At 43.3% G+C, this 19,062-nt stretch overlaps 1 protein-coding gene across 1 annotated transcript in view; it reads right to left on the bottom strand.

Annotated features, from left to right (window-relative positions):
• LOC311143607 (methyl-CpG-binding domain protein 5-like) overlaps window positions 1-19,062 on the bottom strand; it is a 52,653-nt gene that overhangs the window by 6,500 nt on the left and 27,091 nt on the right. The window contains exons 2-6 of the mRNA XM_084179460.1: window positions 9,550-10,258; window positions 7,941-8,043; window positions 7,556-7,730; window positions 4,629-6,872; window positions 192-475 (exon numbers count right to left, since the gene is read on the bottom strand). Of these exons, the coding sequence (XP_084035586.1) occupies window positions 192-475; window positions 4,629-6,872; window positions 7,556-7,730; window positions 7,941-8,043; window positions 9,550-9,662 (2,919 nt within the window). The 5' untranslated portion in view covers window positions 9,663-10,258. The remainder of the gene's footprint in view (window positions 1-191; window positions 476-4,628; window positions 6,873-7,555; window positions 7,731-7,940; window positions 8,044-9,549; window positions 10,259-19,062) is intronic.

The raw sequence follows: 19,062 nt of genomic DNA, 5'->3' as shown, positions 1-19,062 counted from the left end.
TTTCATGTTTACATCAGCCCAGTGGTTACTTTTTTTATGCGTCAGGTAATTCATCCACATGAAATGTTGAATGGAAACGTAGTTTGTAATCAACAATAAACATCCCTAAACTACCACACAAACATCCAAATACACAGAAAGTCACCCAAAGAAATGTGGGGCTTGAACTGGAAGAAAACAGACTGTCTGACCTGGAAGCTCCGAAGGAGGCTGTTCATGGGGATGGAGGAGGCATCATCAGGGAGAGGGGCATCAGGATGGGAGCCTTGGCCCTGGAACCTGTGCTGCTGCTGCTGGCCCTGTATAGAGTGCTGACCCGGATCCTGGGACAGACCCTGAGGCTGGCCCTGAACAAGCTGTTGCTGCTGCTGTCTCTGTTGTTGCAGTGAATGGGCCTGGCTGTTCCTGATGAGAGACTGAAGACTCTCCTCTCGAGCCTGCCTCAGCTCACAGCTCAGAGAACTGCTGACCTCACCTGTACAAAGGGAGAGAGAGAGAGAGAGGAGAGAGAGAGAGAGAGAGAGAGAGAGAGAGAGAGAGAGAGAGAGAGAGAGAGGGGAGAGCGGTGTGAGAGATTACAATGAAACACAAGAGGGGTGAGAAAGGTGCGAGAATGAAAAGTGAAGTGAGGGAGGGGGAGTAGAGGGAGATCTGATCATGGAGGACAACACCACTCCAAGCTAATTTAGTTTTTTCAAAGATAAGCAAACCAAAGGGACAGTAAAGGAGAGTAGTGTGAACGTAAAAAGAAAACAAGCCCAAAGATTACTCCCATTTACTTCCCTTGATTTGTGAGGACTTGATTGAACAAATAAGTAAAATGAAACAGACAAGAGAAGTTAGAAAATAAAGAAAACTATGTTGTTGAAATGTAAACCAAAGTGGGCAACTGTGGTTCAGTTGGGCTTCCCTGACTACAGACAAACTTCAGGCCAACTATAGGTATTTTAGACAAAATATAGCTCCTGACTCTTAAATCAATAAAAATCTATGAGGATATACACTTCTAGAAGCCCATCCATAGATGGATATCCATACATTACCTCAACACCGTCAGCAAGTGATTTGGTGTAGAACAGGAGAAGTAGCCAATAGTAGCAGTGACAAAATGAGGATTCTAATGCTATTGAAATAAACGGTTGACAAACCTCAACAAAGTAGCCAGTAGCCACCATGATCCGCTAACTGACGGTTTCGGAGGACATTTCCTGAATCCACAGAGCTTGGACACGAAGTGAATGTGATCATTTGTGTGGAGCTCCTGTATCGAAACAGAAATGCATCCCATGTTTATGGATGTGTGGCTCTCACTGTAAGGGCAAGTGCTCTCTACTTTCTGGCAGCTCGCTAGTGACTTTTTGACATTACTGTGAAAGTGCATAAAATACAAGATCCACCTAATGTAATTAGCCTATACTAAAGGTTCAGCTGTCTAGATACATTAGACTCCTGATAAGTGCACATATCAAAGGAAATGCAAGCTCCCTTCAAGTGGAGTGCAGCTCACGAGTCCCAATTCAAATATATTATTTCCTTTTTCTTGTGCTACTGTTGGCTATCTGTATTCCCAACAATCCCAAGCCATTGCATACATCAGGAGTCAACTATACATCATATAATCAAACTAGCTACCCTTTCCACCGATGCTGAAAGAAATCCTAGGGGAAATACTGTCTAGCCGTTGCATATTACTTATCACAAAAAAATTAAATGACAGAGACAATAAGTATACTGAACAAAAATAAACGCAACATGGAAGAATTTCTAAGATGTTACAGTTCATATGAGGAAATCAGTCAATTGAAATAAATTCACTAGGCCCTAATCTATGGATTTCACGACTGGGAATACAGATATGCATCTGTTGGTCACAGATACCTTTAATAAAAAAAATGGGCCTCAGGATCTCGTCACAGTATTTCTGTGCATTCAAATTGCCATCGATAAAATGCAATTGTGTTCGTTGTCCGTAGCTTATGCCTGCCCATACCAAAACCCCACCGCCACCATGGGGCACTCTGTTCACAACGTTGACATCAGCAAACTGCTCGCCCACACAACGCGATACACGTGGTCTGCGGTTGTGAGGCCGGTTGGACGTACTGCCAAATTCTCTAAAATGACATTGGAGGCAGCTTATGGTAGAGAAATTAACATTCAATTTTCTGGCAACAGCTCTGGTGGACAATTCCTGCAGTCAGCATGCCAATTACATGCTCCCTCAAAACTTGCCACATCTGTGTAATGATCATGCTGTTTAATCAGCTTCTTGATATGCCACACCTGTCAGGTGGATGGATTATCTTGACACAGGAGAATTGCTCACCAACAGGGATGCAAACAAATTTGAGAGAAATAAGCTTTTTGTGCCTATGGACACTTTCTGGGATCTTTTATTTCAGCTCCTGAAACATGGGACCAACACTTTATATGTTGCGTTTCTATTTTTGTTCAGTGTATTTTAATCTGGTGGCAGAGCTTGTATCCCACTCACCCTCCCAATCACCTAAAACCATTAAGAGCAAACCCCCCATCTCAGCAATTAGATCAATATTACATGTCTACTTGTTTACTAGAGCTGGTGCTCTCATTGTTTGTGACCCTCTCCCACTTCCCATCCTTCACTCTCTAAGAGCAGGGATGTAGGTTACTAGAGGCTAGCTTGAGGACACAGGGACAGCGACATCAGCCAAGAGGACGCATGCAGCTGTCTGATACACGAACCAGTGACGTGTGGCTTGTGGCTCTTCTTGGGAGCTCTGTCACAGACTGTCACCCTTGGCAATGTAGAGGCCTGGCCGCAGACCACAGAGGACATAGTAAGAAGGTGCATTCCACAACACTGAGGTCTCTCCGCTCACTGTCTATAGGCTGACTACAATAAAAGTAGATAGCAACTAGGCCTAATCTTTAAAGTAGAAGAATCCCTAGCATAATTCAACTTGGTGAGTGTTTTGTCTCTGCTCCTCATTTCATACAATGAGAGTAATTAGGCTATACTGGGGATTGTAGCCTATACAGAGAAACAAAGATATCATGATCATAACAGCCAAGATGGAGAGTCGGGTGTTAGAGGCCAGACACACAGAGAAAACTGACGGCCTCCTTCTTTTGCTAGAACAAAAGACGTACCTGCTGCGTACCGACGAACCTGCGGTTTCTACTTGTAGAATCGACCTGCTCCTCAGTGGCTGACAACTTGACTGAGCCAATCAGAGAGCACGAACCTCCATGTGGGGGAGCCAACAGGAGTGACAAGAAAAATGAAAAAAAGAGGGCACTTTTCCGGTGTAATCCACCCCCCTTTCAACAGAATTGTTTTAACTTATACATTAATGCTGCATAATACACCTATTTTTTTTCTAGAGGAGTTTTGTGCTTGAACTTTTTGTAATGTTTTTTTTTGTTATGTTTGATAAATGTGCATTTGCTCATTAACGTTAGCTTGCTAAATGAGCCAGGCACTCACACACACTTCATATGAAACAAATGGGGTGATAAGTGCAGCACATTGCACACAAGACTAATTGCTTTACCAAGCTAGCTATCTAGCAAGATTAATAAATACTTTAATTCACTCTCCATTATCCCATAGTGCCAATGTCAGTTCGCTTGCTAGCTAAATGACTAGCATCACCATTTTGCAGTTAGCACAAGATAGCTAGCTAGCTACTCAACTGACTCTCGGCAGCTAACAGGCAGTTGCTTAATTCAAAAACGAATCCCTTTCAATTTAATTATGTTGCTAGCTACACTAGTTATCTAGTTGTGGCCATCTGGCTAGTATCAACAAGGGCTTAATACAAATTCTAGCTAGCTAGTAACATTAGCACAGTTTGCTAGTTAGCTAACATTAGCCATCTACAGCACACACAAGCCAAACGTCGCTTAAGAAAGCTACTGCCACCTTGTGGTCTGGACTATTTTTAACGAGGCTGATCCTGCGGCTGATCTGTGCTGTGACAATATATGAACATCCTTGGTGTGTCTGAGGCTTTAACTCAAATCATTGTTGAAAATATGACTTAGTTTAGCTGAAAATGGGTTAAAAATATTAGAACAAGAACAAAAAAGCAGAAACAATAAGGTGTGATTTGAGAAAAACATATCTGAACATTTTTGTCTTCCTGCTTGTACTACATTTTTGCCTTTAAAGAGGTCTTGCACACTGGCTTTAAATAGCTCACTTTCATTTAGTTTGTGCAGCAGAAAATGTTTTGCAGTCAGCGCTTTGATGAAAGATGCTTAAAGAGCGCAAGTGACAAAGACAGCAACAACATGAGACTGAATTTAATGACAAGGACAAAGAGTTATATGCAAAAATATGGTCATATTCATATTTGTAAGGTAGTAGCCTAATTCACAATGTTTTTTTGGCCCCAAACATCTAGATGGATAATCTTGGATCATTGTAATAAAGTTGGCTATATCCAATTATTTTCAATACAAAGACAAAAACGACCAGTGTTCCCCACAAGGGGGCACAACACACATTGCAGTCCTTGCTTTATCACAAAAAGTATATAAATAAAGACTGTTGACTTAAAACATCATATAAATCTATGATTTTGCTACACCTAGGATAACAAGACAATAGTCAACCAAATCAAGAAGAAACAGCTGCTTACCTGACTCAGAGAGGACTTGGACCCCGCCATTGGACATCATGGGAGGCAATCCTGCCCTGCCTCTGAAGTGGGGGTTGCCTTGCGCCTGGGATGGTTTCTGATGAAGTCCAAACTGCTGCTGCTGGTGAGGGCTTGGGTTTCCCTGCATCGACCCCATGGCTGCATGTTGTCCACCATTGTAACCCAACACCCTAAAGTTCCCAGCTAAGGCGGGGTCCTGCATTTGGTTAATTGGCCTGTTGAACTGCTCCATGTTTAGATCCTGGCCTGAAATCTGACCTTCACTGTTCATGTTCTGGAAGCCAGGGATCTTTGCTCTGCCCTGGAGATGAGGCCCTTGCAAGCTCTGCTGCAAAGTTGACATCTGAGGCAAAGCTTTGTCCAAGAAAGGAGATTTGCCAGATCTGGCCGGGCTTTGGCCCACATGGCTTGGCCCATTGTGGACACTTTGGTGGCTCAAGGACTGGAGTAGCTGGGCCATGGAGGTGTTTGGGGGCAAACAACCCTGCTGCAACATTCTCCTCAAAGTCTCTGGAAAGCTAGATGAACTAGATCCAGAGCCACCCATCGGATGCTTGAGCACATCGAAAGCCCTGTCATTGTTGATGCCACCACTGCTGCCATCATTGGACAGTTTACGCTTGCGATTTGCCTCTCTCTGCTGAGCCATACCCATGAGTTTGTCTCTTAGTGCTGCTCTTCCGCTTTGAAATTCACTCGCCAACGGCCCAGGATTAGGTACATATCTCTGGTTTAAAGTGCTGTGTCCATCTAGGTTCCCACCTCTGCCTCCACCAACCAGCCCTGGGTGTCCCAAACTGCTGCCACTGTGAGCCTCTGCGCCTACACCCGATGTGCTGTCGGTATGTTTGTTTTGATTTACTAGCTGTGCTTTCGCTGCTGCTGACAGTAGACTACTTGCTGGGAAGGAAGCAGGATTCTGCTGATCTAACATCTGGTTATGGGGCATACCTACCGAGTGATTCTTTTGACGGACACTATCAGATCCGGGAGCTGGATGGTACATGGAGTTTGGATGCCTGCTTAGACTAATGTTAATCTCCCCTGGCAGTTGGTTGGGGGTATCGTTCAAGTGATGGAGTTTGTCCATCTTATATGCAGAACTTTGTGGCATTGCAGGTCGAGGGGACCCCAAGGAGGCCTGAGAGGACCGGGGAAGTGGCTTTGAACCCCCACAAGGAACCTGGAGCCCTGTGGGGTGAGCGAAGCTACCATGTTCAGAAGAACTGGATAAGCAACGTGAGCAGTGGGGTGACTCCTCCACCCTGGCAAGGACAGGTCCAGCCATATGTACTGGGGACATGATAGGTGAGGATGAGGCGGATGAGGGGGTAGGGTGGTGCTGGACCCTATGGCCATGCCCAACAGCTCCAGACTTCCCAGTTGGCAAGGGCAGGTTGCTGGGCAAAGGGACACTGGCAGGGGGGATGTTTACATTCATTGGTGGTACCTGAGATTGGGCATTGTGTTGGAGGCCAGATACGTTTGGCACTAAGGGACCCTGGCTAGGAGTCTTGCTTGGAATTGGGTCCAGGATACCAAGAGGGTCCTTCTCAGAGGTCACCTGCTTTTTCTGCAGGATGCAGGGAGGGAGCTGAGACAGGGAAAAGTGTGACTGTGGGTGGCATGCAGGCTGGGGCTTATGTTGAAAGTCGTTGTGAGGGAAGCTGCAGGACGGCTTCTGCATATTGAGGCTTTTGGCATTGATGTTAGGGGAATTCGGTATATTAGTCCTTCCTGCCATGGCACACGAGGGCTGGGTGGCCAAAGGGGAGCCGTGGTGCAAGATACTGGATGGTGAGAGACCAGTAAAACGATCACCGTTCATATGGGCAGAGCCTGGGCTGCAAGCTCCATGAAAACCAAGCATGTTGGGGTCAGGACTCCCTAGAGGTTCAGTCCTTGGGGAGGGAGCGCCATCACCATAATGCTGTGAGCAACATGAGGTGGAGGAGGAGGGGCTGAGCAGGACACTGTGGCGGCTGTGATAGGGTGACCGTTGTTGGCTACTGTATTCGCTGCCCCCCAGCCTTGTCCTGCTGTACCCCAAGTACAGATCCCTCTGAGGGGGAGAACCCAGTTCATGGGTATAGTAATGTTGACCAGAAACGGACATTCGCGTCTTGTCAGGATTCCTGCCATCAAGAGCCACAGAGCTGGGTGGACCATTGTGCATATTGTTCCTTATTGCTTGATGACTCATAGGACCCATAGGTGCAGTGCCTGCAAAGCAAAGCAAACATGTATCAATCTTTGGAATTACTTTTATCATCTCAGATGAGATAATTCTATTCAATTAATTCAGCATCGTCCATTCAGACCTTACAGAAAAGCCAAAAACAAATAAACCAAAAACAGTGCTGAATTGACAACAGAAACCCGATCTTTAGAGCAAACACAGAAAATAGCAGCTAAGCAGACAGTTGAATTTAGCTGATATGTGTATGCATGTTCTTCAGACAGCATCACATTTTCGCTTCTTTTATAACACAATGCTGACAGAGCAGCAATGCACTGCAGTCCTGTGCTGTAAAAATAATGCACAGAGCAGATGATTTCTGACTGAGCTGGTCTCAATACGTCATGAGGATATTCTCTTTCATTTTAATTTCTCTATGGCATACGGAAAAACAGAACAAAACTTGCTGAGAATGCACAGATTGTCATGTCATTATATCAAGTGACACCCATTGGAGACTAAAAGCCATTAAGTGACATTGGCTTTGATCATCAAATTATGCCCTTACGCAAGATATCATAAAGCACTGGTGTTTAGGCCTACTTCAGAATGTGATCAGATATTTGAGATATTGAACTTCATTATCAATCAATAAGTCATATGAATGGATGGATCTTTCCTAGGGAGCTAGTTTGCATCTCAGATTTACAATATTTCTTCCACATACCAGTGCCACCACCCTGACTGGCCAGAGCGGGGTGCGGTGACTCCATGCTCCTGTGCAGGGTTGCCACGGCGATGACCTTCCTCTTGTGGACACACAGCTTGGTGACATTAGCATCGGCTCGGGCATCCTCAGTCGTCCTCTGCTTGACAGCCGCCCCGGGGTCAAAGTTGAATATCTGAGGGGAGTGAAAGATGTTAGCGTCTGTGTGTGTGGCTAGTCTTATCAATACACTATACATGTGTTACTTCCTCTCTCCTCCAGTCCTGGCTACAGTAAGAATTGTGTTAGTGTTCAGTAGTGTGTCTAGTGCATTTTCCTTTGAACTTTATGACCCATCTACCAGGAGTGGCCCCACCACACAGCAAACTCATTCAGGCTGGCTCACCTTATGAATGATGAGAGGACACTCCAGGCCACACTTACAGGTGCCATCAGTCAGCAGGTAGCTCTTCACCTGCTCCAGACAGGCTAGCATTGAGCCACTGGGACTGGAATGTGGAAGAGGAGAGATTCAGTGAGTGACCAATGTAACAGCATAGCACAACCATAGCTAAATAAAGACAGTTTGCATCTGAAATGGCCCCCTATTCCCACAGTAGGCCTATAGTGGTTCTGGTCAAAAGTAGTGCACTATACAGGGAATAGGGTACCATTTCAGACACAACCATACACATTAAATTATATCAAATGACCTGGATAAAGTAGTGTCAGTCAGTCACAGCAAAAAAGCATATCTCCCAAAACATAGGAGGAACACAATACCATGAAAATGGCTCACCTTCATAATGACAAGTGCCATCAGCTTAAAAGGCTTGGTTCAAAAGGAAAAAAAAACATTAATTTCAAACTCAATGAAAGTAAGGGAGAGAAAATCAGCTGGTGGGTGGAATTATGTTGCCATAAAACATAGCTCCCGACAGCATTTCATAGTTTTTCAGAGGACAATTTTCTCTGTATGAGACAGTCACTGTTCTCACACATTCTTCTCCTCCTCAAGGCCATGTAGCCCAGATCTTCCCACCAGAGAGGGAATATACTTCATATGAAGAGGGAGGGAGGCAATATTAGACTCTCTGGAAGGTGTTATGCTTGACTGGCTCTGGTACAGAAAATGCTTAGAAGTGACTTTTTCTGCCTTTCAATAAAAGGTAATGGACTACGGGGTTATTGTGGTCAGTCTTATTAGGGTAAAAGACATTTGACAAGAGTCGTTCCACCTCAAAAAGCACAAGAAAGAGAATTAATACCCACCATCCCAGATTAATCAGAAATTGTTTCTGTAATTAGAAACAGATAAGATAAGCATTCCTGCAACATTATTTTGTATAAAGATTATTTGATCCCTGACAAATTAAGCTAATTGATTGCACCCAAGTTGCCAATTTCAATTTCTTGGACTCTTAAACTACTCAATACATATAGTACCCAACATCCGATTTGGACCAAACCTCTTCTCAACAAAGACTAAGACGTGAGGATTCCAAATTAATGGACAAAAGCCACCCACGGACCCCCCAAACCCCACACCAAGCCCACCCAAACGGCCAGTGTACAGTATCAGTTCTCTATGTTTGACAAGTAGTATGAAGCTGCAGCTTGGAGTATTGTTTATTCATACTATGTAATGTATTCACAGTGAGCTTAGTGATGTTTTTTCCCCCACTGTTCAGAGAAATTTGCCCTTGAAGTCGCTTGCATTTTCCCCCATAATTTAGTGAGAAAGTACCAGGTTTTGCCCACTAGATGCCACTTCCTGCTATTGCCACAGCCTTTTATAAATTTCGTATATATTTTGTTTAATCCTGTATGAAGGGAACCCGTTCAACAAACACACCATTTCAAATGGTAACAGTTACATGAAAAGATGCAGCAGAAAAGAACGGGGTGAATATGACAAATTGGTACTGTAGAAGGAAAGAGGTCATTAGCCTAAGTTCCGATTGGGGAGACGAGGGATCACAGGCTAGTTTAAATACAGGTAGAGCAGGTCTTACCTTATGTAGACAACCCCGCTGTGGGTGATTCTCCGCTGCCAACCTATAGGGACTTCAGCCGGGGGCCGCTTCCCCTCAGCACACAGCCCCTCATTCTTCTTTGTTCTGTTCATTGTCCACTCCTTAGGTCCGCACAACTACACCCTTGCGATGTCAGATATCACAAGTCTGTCAGTGAGCTCAGACTAGTGCACGTCATCCTGGGGTCTCTCAGGAGTAAACTGACCAACCAAGAGATGATGCGCTTCAACAGCTTCGCTGGTGGAACTGCCAACTGCCAATCCCACCGTCGCCTGCCTCTTCCGTGGACAGGTTCACTGTGGAACCAGACTTTTGAGGCCCTTCGTCCCCATCCTATTTATTGTCGACATGTTTATAACACCATTTTCATCAATGTCTTTGTGAGGACGCCATGGTAGTGGTGGGGGGACCTGGGGACATTTGTATGGGTGGTCTGAGGGAACTTGAAGTAGAGTTGCCCAGGCTACCTCTCTCACAGACCAATGGAGATGTTTCACTTTGAGTTCACAGAAGCTGCTATTGGACAAATTTGGATGGATCTGGTCATGATCTGATGAAGTGAGTTCTGGCTGATACTAACTGCCGATGCTGCCACCTTAGAACTCTTCATAGTTGCAGGATCCGTCAGCATGACATCATCCCCGAGTTGATAACGGATAAGAGCAGCCACTGTCCCATATTTTCCAACCTGTAAAACAAGTCAAAAGTAACACGATCAAATTGACTACAAAAACGTTTGGGAATATATTGCTAGCCTACATAACAAAAGGAGTATTGATCTTATTGAGAAGAATATTCCTAAATATATTCCACACAAGACAGGAGTGATCCCTCATGAAACCCAGACAAAAGAATACCATGATTTTGGGGATTTTCACGAAATGTAATCCATAGAATGAATAGTCCTTTGGAAGGATTGTTGACATATTTTTGACATTTGTATCTAAAAGCAGAATTGGGAAATAATGACTCAAAGTTGTATATAGCCTCCCTACTGTTATTTTATTTTACTGCTGCTCTTTAGTTATTTGCTTAATTTTTTTTACTTAACACTTATTATTATATAAAAATAAAAAAAATTATGCATTGTTGGTTAAGGGCTTGTAAGTAATCATTTCACTGTAATGTCTACACCTGTTGTATTCGGCGCACGTGGCAAATACAATTTGATTTGATTCGATATTTATTACATTTTGGCCTTACACAGACCTCCTTTAAGACTCCATGATGTTTAATCTGTAGGTGCAACAAAGTAAACATTGGTGTCATATGAAGCTTTACCGCTTGCTCTGTAATAAGTAGTATTTTAAATTCAATAACTTTTCTTTCACATGGATTTATGAATATAAAAAATATAAAAAATGATTTGGCTAATTGTATATTGTTAAACATAATATATTCTACGAGTATATCAAAGTGGGATCTGCTACTTTAGAGTTATGATCCAATTTGTAAGCATTACCAACAGAGTGAATGTGAAAATGGATTCAAAATAGTTGCCCTCTGCTGGTGATTTGCAGGATGTGCAATGATACAAGTAAAAGGAGGGCTGTGGTTGGTTACATTGCCTACTATGCCAATGTATCTGTATAAAATGGGCCATAACTTTAAAACTATCAGAGATCCCACTCTGATATGCCTGTATATCAGAGTGTCAGAGTATATTATGTTAAACAATATATTTAAAACGTGTATTCTTTTTTATGTTCATGTTTTTCAATATTCATAAATTAATGTAATGTTTTATTTTATCAAAATACTACTCATATTACAGAGCAAGCGGTAAAGCTTCATACGACACCAACTTGTACTTTGTAGCATTTACAGATGAAACATTATGGAATCTTAATGGAGGCCTGGGTAAGGCCAAATTATTTCTCAATTATGCTTTTACATACAAATGTAAAATATATGTCAAAAATCCTTCCTCCAAAGGACTATTCTATGGATTACATTTCGTGAAAATCTCCAAAATTATGGTACGTTTTTGTCTGGGTTTCGTGAGGACTCACTCACAAGTGTTCCACAACTTTTGCATAGTACCCAATAATGTCAAATCAAATCAAAAGTTTATTGGTCGGTGTACACAGACTTGCAGGCGTTATAGCAGGTGCAGGGAAATGCTTATGTTACCAGCTCCAACAGCGCAGTAGAATGTATCGCAAATTCAATACAAAAAATATATATAAATGAAAACAAGAAATCAAGAAATAACAATCCAAAGTAGATATAAGAGTGAGCATGTGTGAGACTCCAGAATATAAATATGTGGTGTGTATAGACTGCATATAATTTGGAAAAGAAAATGGTATGTACAGAAGTAGGGATATTAGGATGTGCCACGTTGAGAATACAGTATATACAGTGGGGAAAAAAAGTATTTAGTCAGCCACCAATTGTGCAAGTTCTCCCACTTAAAAAGATGAGAGAGGCCTGTAATTTTCATCATAGGTACACGTCAACTATGACAGACAAATTGAGAAAAAAATCCAGAAAATCACATTGTAGGATTTTTAATGAATTTATTTGCAAATTATGGTGGAAAATAAGTATTTGGTCACCTACAAACAAGCAAGATTTCTGGCTCTCACAGACCTGTAACTTCTTCTTTAAGAGGCTCCTCTGTCCTCCACTCGTTACCTGTATTAATGGCACCTGTTTGAACTTGTTATCAGTATAAAAGACACCTGTCCACAACCTCAAACAGTCACACTCCAAACTCCACTATGGCCAAGACCAAAGAGCTGTCAAAGGACACCAGAAACAAAATTGTAGACCTGCACCAGGCTGGGAAGACTGAATCTGCAATAGGTAAGCAGCTTGGTTTGAAGAAATCAACTGTGGGAGCAATTATTAGGAAATGGAAGACATACAAGACCACTGATAATCTCCCTCGATCTGGGGCTCCACGCAAGATCTCACCCCGTGGGGTCAAAATGATCACAAGAACGGTGAGCAAAAATCCCAGAACCACACGGGGGGACCTAGTGAATGACCTGCAGAGAGCTGGGACCAAAGTAACAAAGCCTACCATCAGTAACACACTACGCCGCCAGGGACTCAAATCCTGCAGTGCAAGACGTGTCCCCCTGCTTAAGCCAGTACATGTCCAGGCCCGTCTGAAGTTTGCTAGAGTGCATTTGGATGATCCAGAAGAGGATTGGGAGAATGTCATATGGTCAGATGAAACCATAAATATAACTTTTTGGTAAAAACTCAACTCATCGTGTTTGGAGGACAAAGAATGCTGAGTTGCATCCAAAGAACACCATACCTACTGTGAAGCATGGGGGTGGAAACATCATGCTTTGGGGCTGTTTTTCTGCAAAGGGACCAGGACGACTGATCCGTGTAAAGGAAAGAATGAATGGGGCCATGTATCGTGAGATTTTGAGTGAAAACCTCCTTCCATCAGCAAGGGCATTGAAGATGAAACGTGGCTGGGTCTTTCAGCATGACAATGAACCCAAACACACCGCCCGGGCAACGAAGGAGTGGCTTCGTAAGAAGCATTTCAAGGTCCTGGAGTGGCCTAGCCAGTCTCCAGATCTCAACCCCATAGAAAATCTTTGGAGGGAGATGAAAGTCCGTGTTGCCCAGCGACAGCCCCAAAACATCACTGCTCTAGAGGAGATCTGCATGGAGGAATGGGCCAAAATACCAGCAACAGTGTGTGAAAACCTTGTGAAGACTTACAGAAAACGTTTGACCTGTGTCATTGCCAACAAAGGGTATATAACAAAGTATTGAGAAACTTTTGTTATTGACCAAATACTTATTTTCCACCATAATTTGCAAATAAATTCATTAAAAATCCTACAATGTGATTTTCTGGAAAAAGAATTCTCCTTTTGTCTGTCATAGTTGACGTGTACCTATGATGAAAATTACAGGCCTCTCTCATCTTTTTAAGTGGGAGAACTTGCACAATTGGTGGCTGACTAAATACTTTTTCCCCCCACTGTACATACAGTGAGTAAACAACAGTATATGAACAGAATATGAGGTGACCAGCATTCAATGAGTCTATATAGATGGGGCATTAGTTTCAAGGTGCAGGACTGAGTACCAGGCAGGTAGCCAGCTAGTGAATTTCGAAGAATTGCGAAGTCATGTCGGAAAATGTTTTTCCCGGGGTGGGATGTAATATGGAGGACCCGCCAAGCCAGCCTATCCCGATATGTAACTAACTATCGGTAGAGGTGGAAGTAGTACTGTAGTGGTAGCTGTATTAGGGTATATGCTGAGTGAATGGTCACAAAATCACGTCACTCTGAATACCGCTATAGGGCTTACTCATTATTAGACAGGCACTTTGCCATGGTGACTATCTACCTCCTCCCATCCCATCCCCCTTTTTAATCAAGCCCTCCGCTGGCCAATACCTTATGATGAGCTCACCAGTGGCAACAAGATGGCAATATATAGGGGGACTGTGCATTCTTTATTAGTTTTCTGTCTACCACAGCCAATTGTAGGTGGGTGGATTTGGAGGGCACAATATTCTATTTTTTATTTTCTAATTTCAACAGGATACTTGCGATACTGTCATATGAATGGTCAAATCTGTCTCCCATCTCTCATAACCATCAGAAACCTTGGGCCAAAAAGACATTGTGAATTCCCTTGCTGAAAGAGTGGGAGAGTAAGGGTGACAGTGGGCTGCCCAGGGGCTGAAACATTCGATAGCCCTTTGTGTCTGCTCGACTGTGGAGTGCTAGTTTTCGCTGCCTGGACGGTCAGACCGACAACTTATCCATAACTCTGGGGCGAAATAAACAGCAGCACTCTAATATTGCATTACAGAGAGTGTGAATCACAATCGCTGTGCACTTCCTGTGACGGATGACTCATCAACACAGCCAAGCATGCACAGAAAATGCTGGGAATTAAAGCTAGGGCTCCTTCCTTCGCCTAGATACCATTACCAAATGCCTTGGTATTAAATCAGAGTACAGCAAACATATAACACATCCATATAGAACTGCTCTATGTATGAGAGCAGTGTTAGTCAGAACTGTGCCACAGTCACAGTCACCCTTGGGATGTCTGAAAGAGGACAAACCGAGAAAGGCTAAAATTCAGATTTGATTGCTAGCCTAGATACACTGTGCCATCCTTTATTTTCATTGTTGACTGAAACCTGCACAATGTCAAAATAATCACAAGTATGGAAATAATATTGTACAACAAATATTGAATGTTTGTGTCATTTGAGGTTATACTGTGTTTTACCCTCCATAGTATGTGTGCCTGAAAACAAAAGGCACATTTGTGGAGCCTGATAGGCCTACTACTCCCTCCCACATGATAAATCACCCACAAAAGAGTGCATGGCTCTCTAGTGTTCCACTACTGCTCCATAACTTGGAGGGAAACAGATTGAGTTGAAAAATAGGCCAGTCTGTCTTGGATGCAAGGTAGCAGTCCCAAAGGGGGATGTGGGAGGGCTCAGTGGTAGATTAAACAGCTCCAAATATTTTTTGCAGCGTACAGTTTCAGAGACACAGTACATGGACACAGTATCTCTACTTGTGATATTGTGAACAAACAATCCAACTCCATGCCAGATGAGAAAACGCTTGACCAAGTGTAGAAGAACGAAATGTAATGTAGCCTTAATAACCATAGAGCGCTTAGCCAAAAATAACTGAATGGAAAGCAGGCACACTAGGCCTAATCAGAAATCTGCTTCAATAATTACAATGATATACTCAAATGACACATGATTATAAGAACAGAAGGTGGAATTCCATTGCTGGCTCATGCCAGATACATTTATCTGACAGCCTGACGCGTTACTGGACATTAGTAGTCTGTGTGTGATGGCCTTGAAGGCCTTCCAGCCTCAAACCTATAGTCAGAGGGGAAATAAGTTAGTCTAGTCCACAATGTTTACCTCAAGGGAAAAAGTTTGTTTTAGAATTCACCAGTAGAATTCATTTAAAAATGTCCCAAGGTTTAGCAGAGGCCTAATGTAGGCTACATAAAACTCTAGCATTAGCCTTATGTTCTTTTATAACATTTATTTAACCTTTATTTAACCAGATAAGTCAATTGAGAACCAATTTACATTTGGAATGACAACCTGGCCAAAAGGCATAACATTGCAACAGTGAACAGGAAAACACACTATATCACTAAAAATATAATAAATAAAAACACTATATACAGAGGAAATGTACAAATTCATCAACTATACAACGAGACACATTCACAGTGGGTTAGAGCAAAGAAGACCACGATAACTGGCCGGAAAAAATGGCAACACAGCAGACTTAATCATCAGCAGGTACATTAATCAGTTAGCAGCTGGGCATTTCCATGTCAAAAGCCCCATGAGCACCAACATGTGAAGTTCATAGGATCACATCAAATTTGGGGTCAAATTAAAGCTAAGAGTCTATATGTTTTAGAAATTAAGGCATACAGTGCCTTTCGGAAAGTATTCAGACCCCTTGACTTTTTCCACATTTTGTTAGGTTATAGCCTTATTCTAAAATTAATAAAATAGTTTTTTCCCCCTCATCAATCTACACAAAATACCCCACAATGACAAAGCAAAAAACAGGTTTAGACATTTTTGCTAAATGTATAATGTATAAGATTATCACATTTACATAAGTATTCAGACCCTTTACTCAGTACTTTGTTGAAGCACCTTTGGCAGCGATTAAAGCCTTGAGTCTTCTTGCGTATGACGCTACAAGCTTGGCACACCTGTATTTGGGGAGTTTCTCCCATTCTTCTCTGCAGATCCTCTCAAGCTCTGTCAGGTTGGATGGGGAGCGTCGCTGCACAGCTATTTTCAGGTCTCTCCAGAGATGTTCGATCAGGTTTAAGTCCGGGCTCTGACTGGGCCACTCAAGGACATTCAGAGACTTGTCCCAAAGCCACTCCTGCGTTGTCTTGGCTGTGTGCTTAGGGTCGTTGTCCTGTTGAAAGGTGAACCTTCGCCCCAGTCTGAGGTCCTGAGCGCTCTGGAGCAGGTTTTCATCAAGGATCTCTGTACTTTGCTCTGTTAATCTTCGCCTCAATCCTGACTAGTCTCCCAGTCCCTGCCACTGAAAAACATCCCCACAGCTTGATTCTGCCACCACCATGCTTCACCGTAGGGATGGTGCCAGGTTTCCTCCAGACGTGACACTTGGCAGTTAGGCCAAAGAGTTCAATCTTGGTTTCATCAGACCAGAGAATCTTGTTTCTCATGGTCTGAGAGTCTTTAGGTGCCTTTTGGCAAACTCCAAGCGGGCTGTCATGTGCCTTTTACTGAGGAGTGGCTTCCGTCTGGCCACTCTACCATAAAGGCCTGATGGTGGAGTGCTGCAGAGATGGTTGTCCTTCTGGAAGGTTCCCCCATCTCAACAGAGGAACTCTGGCGCTCTGTCAGAGTGACCATCAGGTTCTTGGTCACCTCCCTGACCAAGGCCCTTCTCCCCCGATTGCTCAGTTTGGCCGGGCGGCCAGCTCTAGGAAGAGTCTTGGTGGTTCCAAACTTCTTCCATTTAAGAATGATGGAGGCCACTGTGTTCTTGGGGACCTTCAATGCTGCAGAAATGTTTTGGTACCCTTCCCCAGATCTGTGCCTCTACACAATCCTGTCTCGGCGCTCTACGGACAATTCCTTCGACCTCATGGCTTGGTTTTTCTCTGACATGCACTGTCAACTGTGGGACCTTATATAGACAGTTGTGTGCCTTTCCAAATCATGTCCAATCAATTGAATAATGAAGTTGTAGAACATTTCAAGGATGATCAATGGAAACAGGATGCACCGGAGCTCAATTTCGAGTCTCATAGCAAAGGGTTTGAATACTTATGTAAATTTGCAAACATTTCTAAAAACCTGTTTTCGCTTTGTCATTATGGGGTATTGGGTGTAGATTTATGAGGGAAAAAAAACAATTTAATCAATTTTAGAATAAGTCTGTAACGTAACAAAATGTGGAAAAAGTCAAGGGGTCTGAATACTTTCCGAATGCACTGTATAACGCATCAACCTTAGCAATATAGCTAGCTAGCTACAACAAGTAGACCTGTTGCTATCTAGCAGGAGCAGCTAGCTTTATTACTAGCATGTCATTCAGGGACAGGGAGCTTTAGCTATCATTATTCCAAGTAACAATTTAAGACTACAAAAGTCTATAGGACAAGAATTGTCAAGCTAATAAGAGTCATCAAGGCAGGACTCACAAATGTTCATACTGACAAGTACACTACATGACCAAAAGTATGTTGACACCTGCCAAATGACCGAAAAAAATGTGTTTGGACAGCACAGTAGAGCACAAACATGCAAAGGAGGATATTACATTTTTCTACCTTTGTGTGCCTATTTCAGATATACAGTGGGGAGAACAAGTATTTGATACACTGCCGATTTTGCAGGTTTTCCTACTTACAAAGCATGTAGAGGTCTGTAATTTTTATCATAGGTACACTTCAACTGTGAGAGACGGAATCTAAAACAAAAATCCAGAAAATCATATTGTATGATTTTTAAGTAATTAATTTGCATTTTATTGCATGACATAAGTATTTGATACATCAGAAAAGCAGAACTTAATATTTGGTACAGAAACCTTTGTTTGCAATTACAGAGATCATACGTTTCCTGTAGGTCTTGACCAGGTTTGCACACACTGCAGCAGGGATTTTGGCCCACTCCTCCATACAGACCTTCTCCAGATCCTTCAGGTTTCGGGCTGTCGCTGGGCAATACGGACTTTCAGCTCCCTCCAAAGATTTTCTATTGGGTTCAGGTCTGGAGACTGGCTAGGCCACTCCAGGACCTTGAGATGCTTCTTACGGAGCCACTCCTTAGTTGCCCTGGCTGTGTGTTTCGGGTCGTTGTCATGCTGGAAGACCCAGCTACGACCCATCTTCAATGCTCTTACTGAGGGAAGGAGGTTGTTGGCCAAGATCTCGCGATACATGGCCCCATCCATCCTCCCCTCAATACGGTGCAGTCGTCCTGTCCCCTTTGCAGAAAAGCATCCCCAAGGAATGATGTTTCCACCTCCATGCTTCATGGTTGGGATGGTGTTCTTGGGGTTGTACTCATCCTTCTTCCTCCAAACACGGCGAGTGGAGTTTAGACCAAAAAGCTCTATTTTTGTCTCATCAGACCACATTACCTTCTCCCATTCCTCCTCTGGATCATCCAGATGGTCATTGGCAAACTTCAGACGGGCCTGGACATGCGCTGGCTTGAGCAGGGGGACCTTGCGTGCGCTGCAGGATTTTAATCCATGACGGCGTAGTGTGTTACTAATGGTTTTCTTTGAGACTGTGGTCCCAGCTCTCTTCAGGTCATTGACCAGGTCCTGCCGTGTAGTTCTGGGCTGATCCTTCACCTTCCTCATGATCATTGATGCCCCACGAGGTGAGATCTTGCATGGAGCCCCAGACCGAGGGTGATTGACCGTCATCTTGAACTTCTTCCATTTTCTAATAATTGCGCCAACAGTTGTTGCCTTCTCACCAAGCTGC

Source organism: Coregonus lavaretus (assembly GCF_964263955.1).
Source record: "Coregonus lavaretus genome assembly, chromosome: 16".
NCBI classification, from domain to species: domain Eukaryota; kingdom Metazoa; phylum Chordata; class Actinopteri; order Salmoniformes; family Salmonidae; genus Coregonus; species Coregonus lavaretus.
Note: the sequence above shows the minus strand (reverse complement) of the source record. Positions and strands in the feature narration are given on the sequence as shown.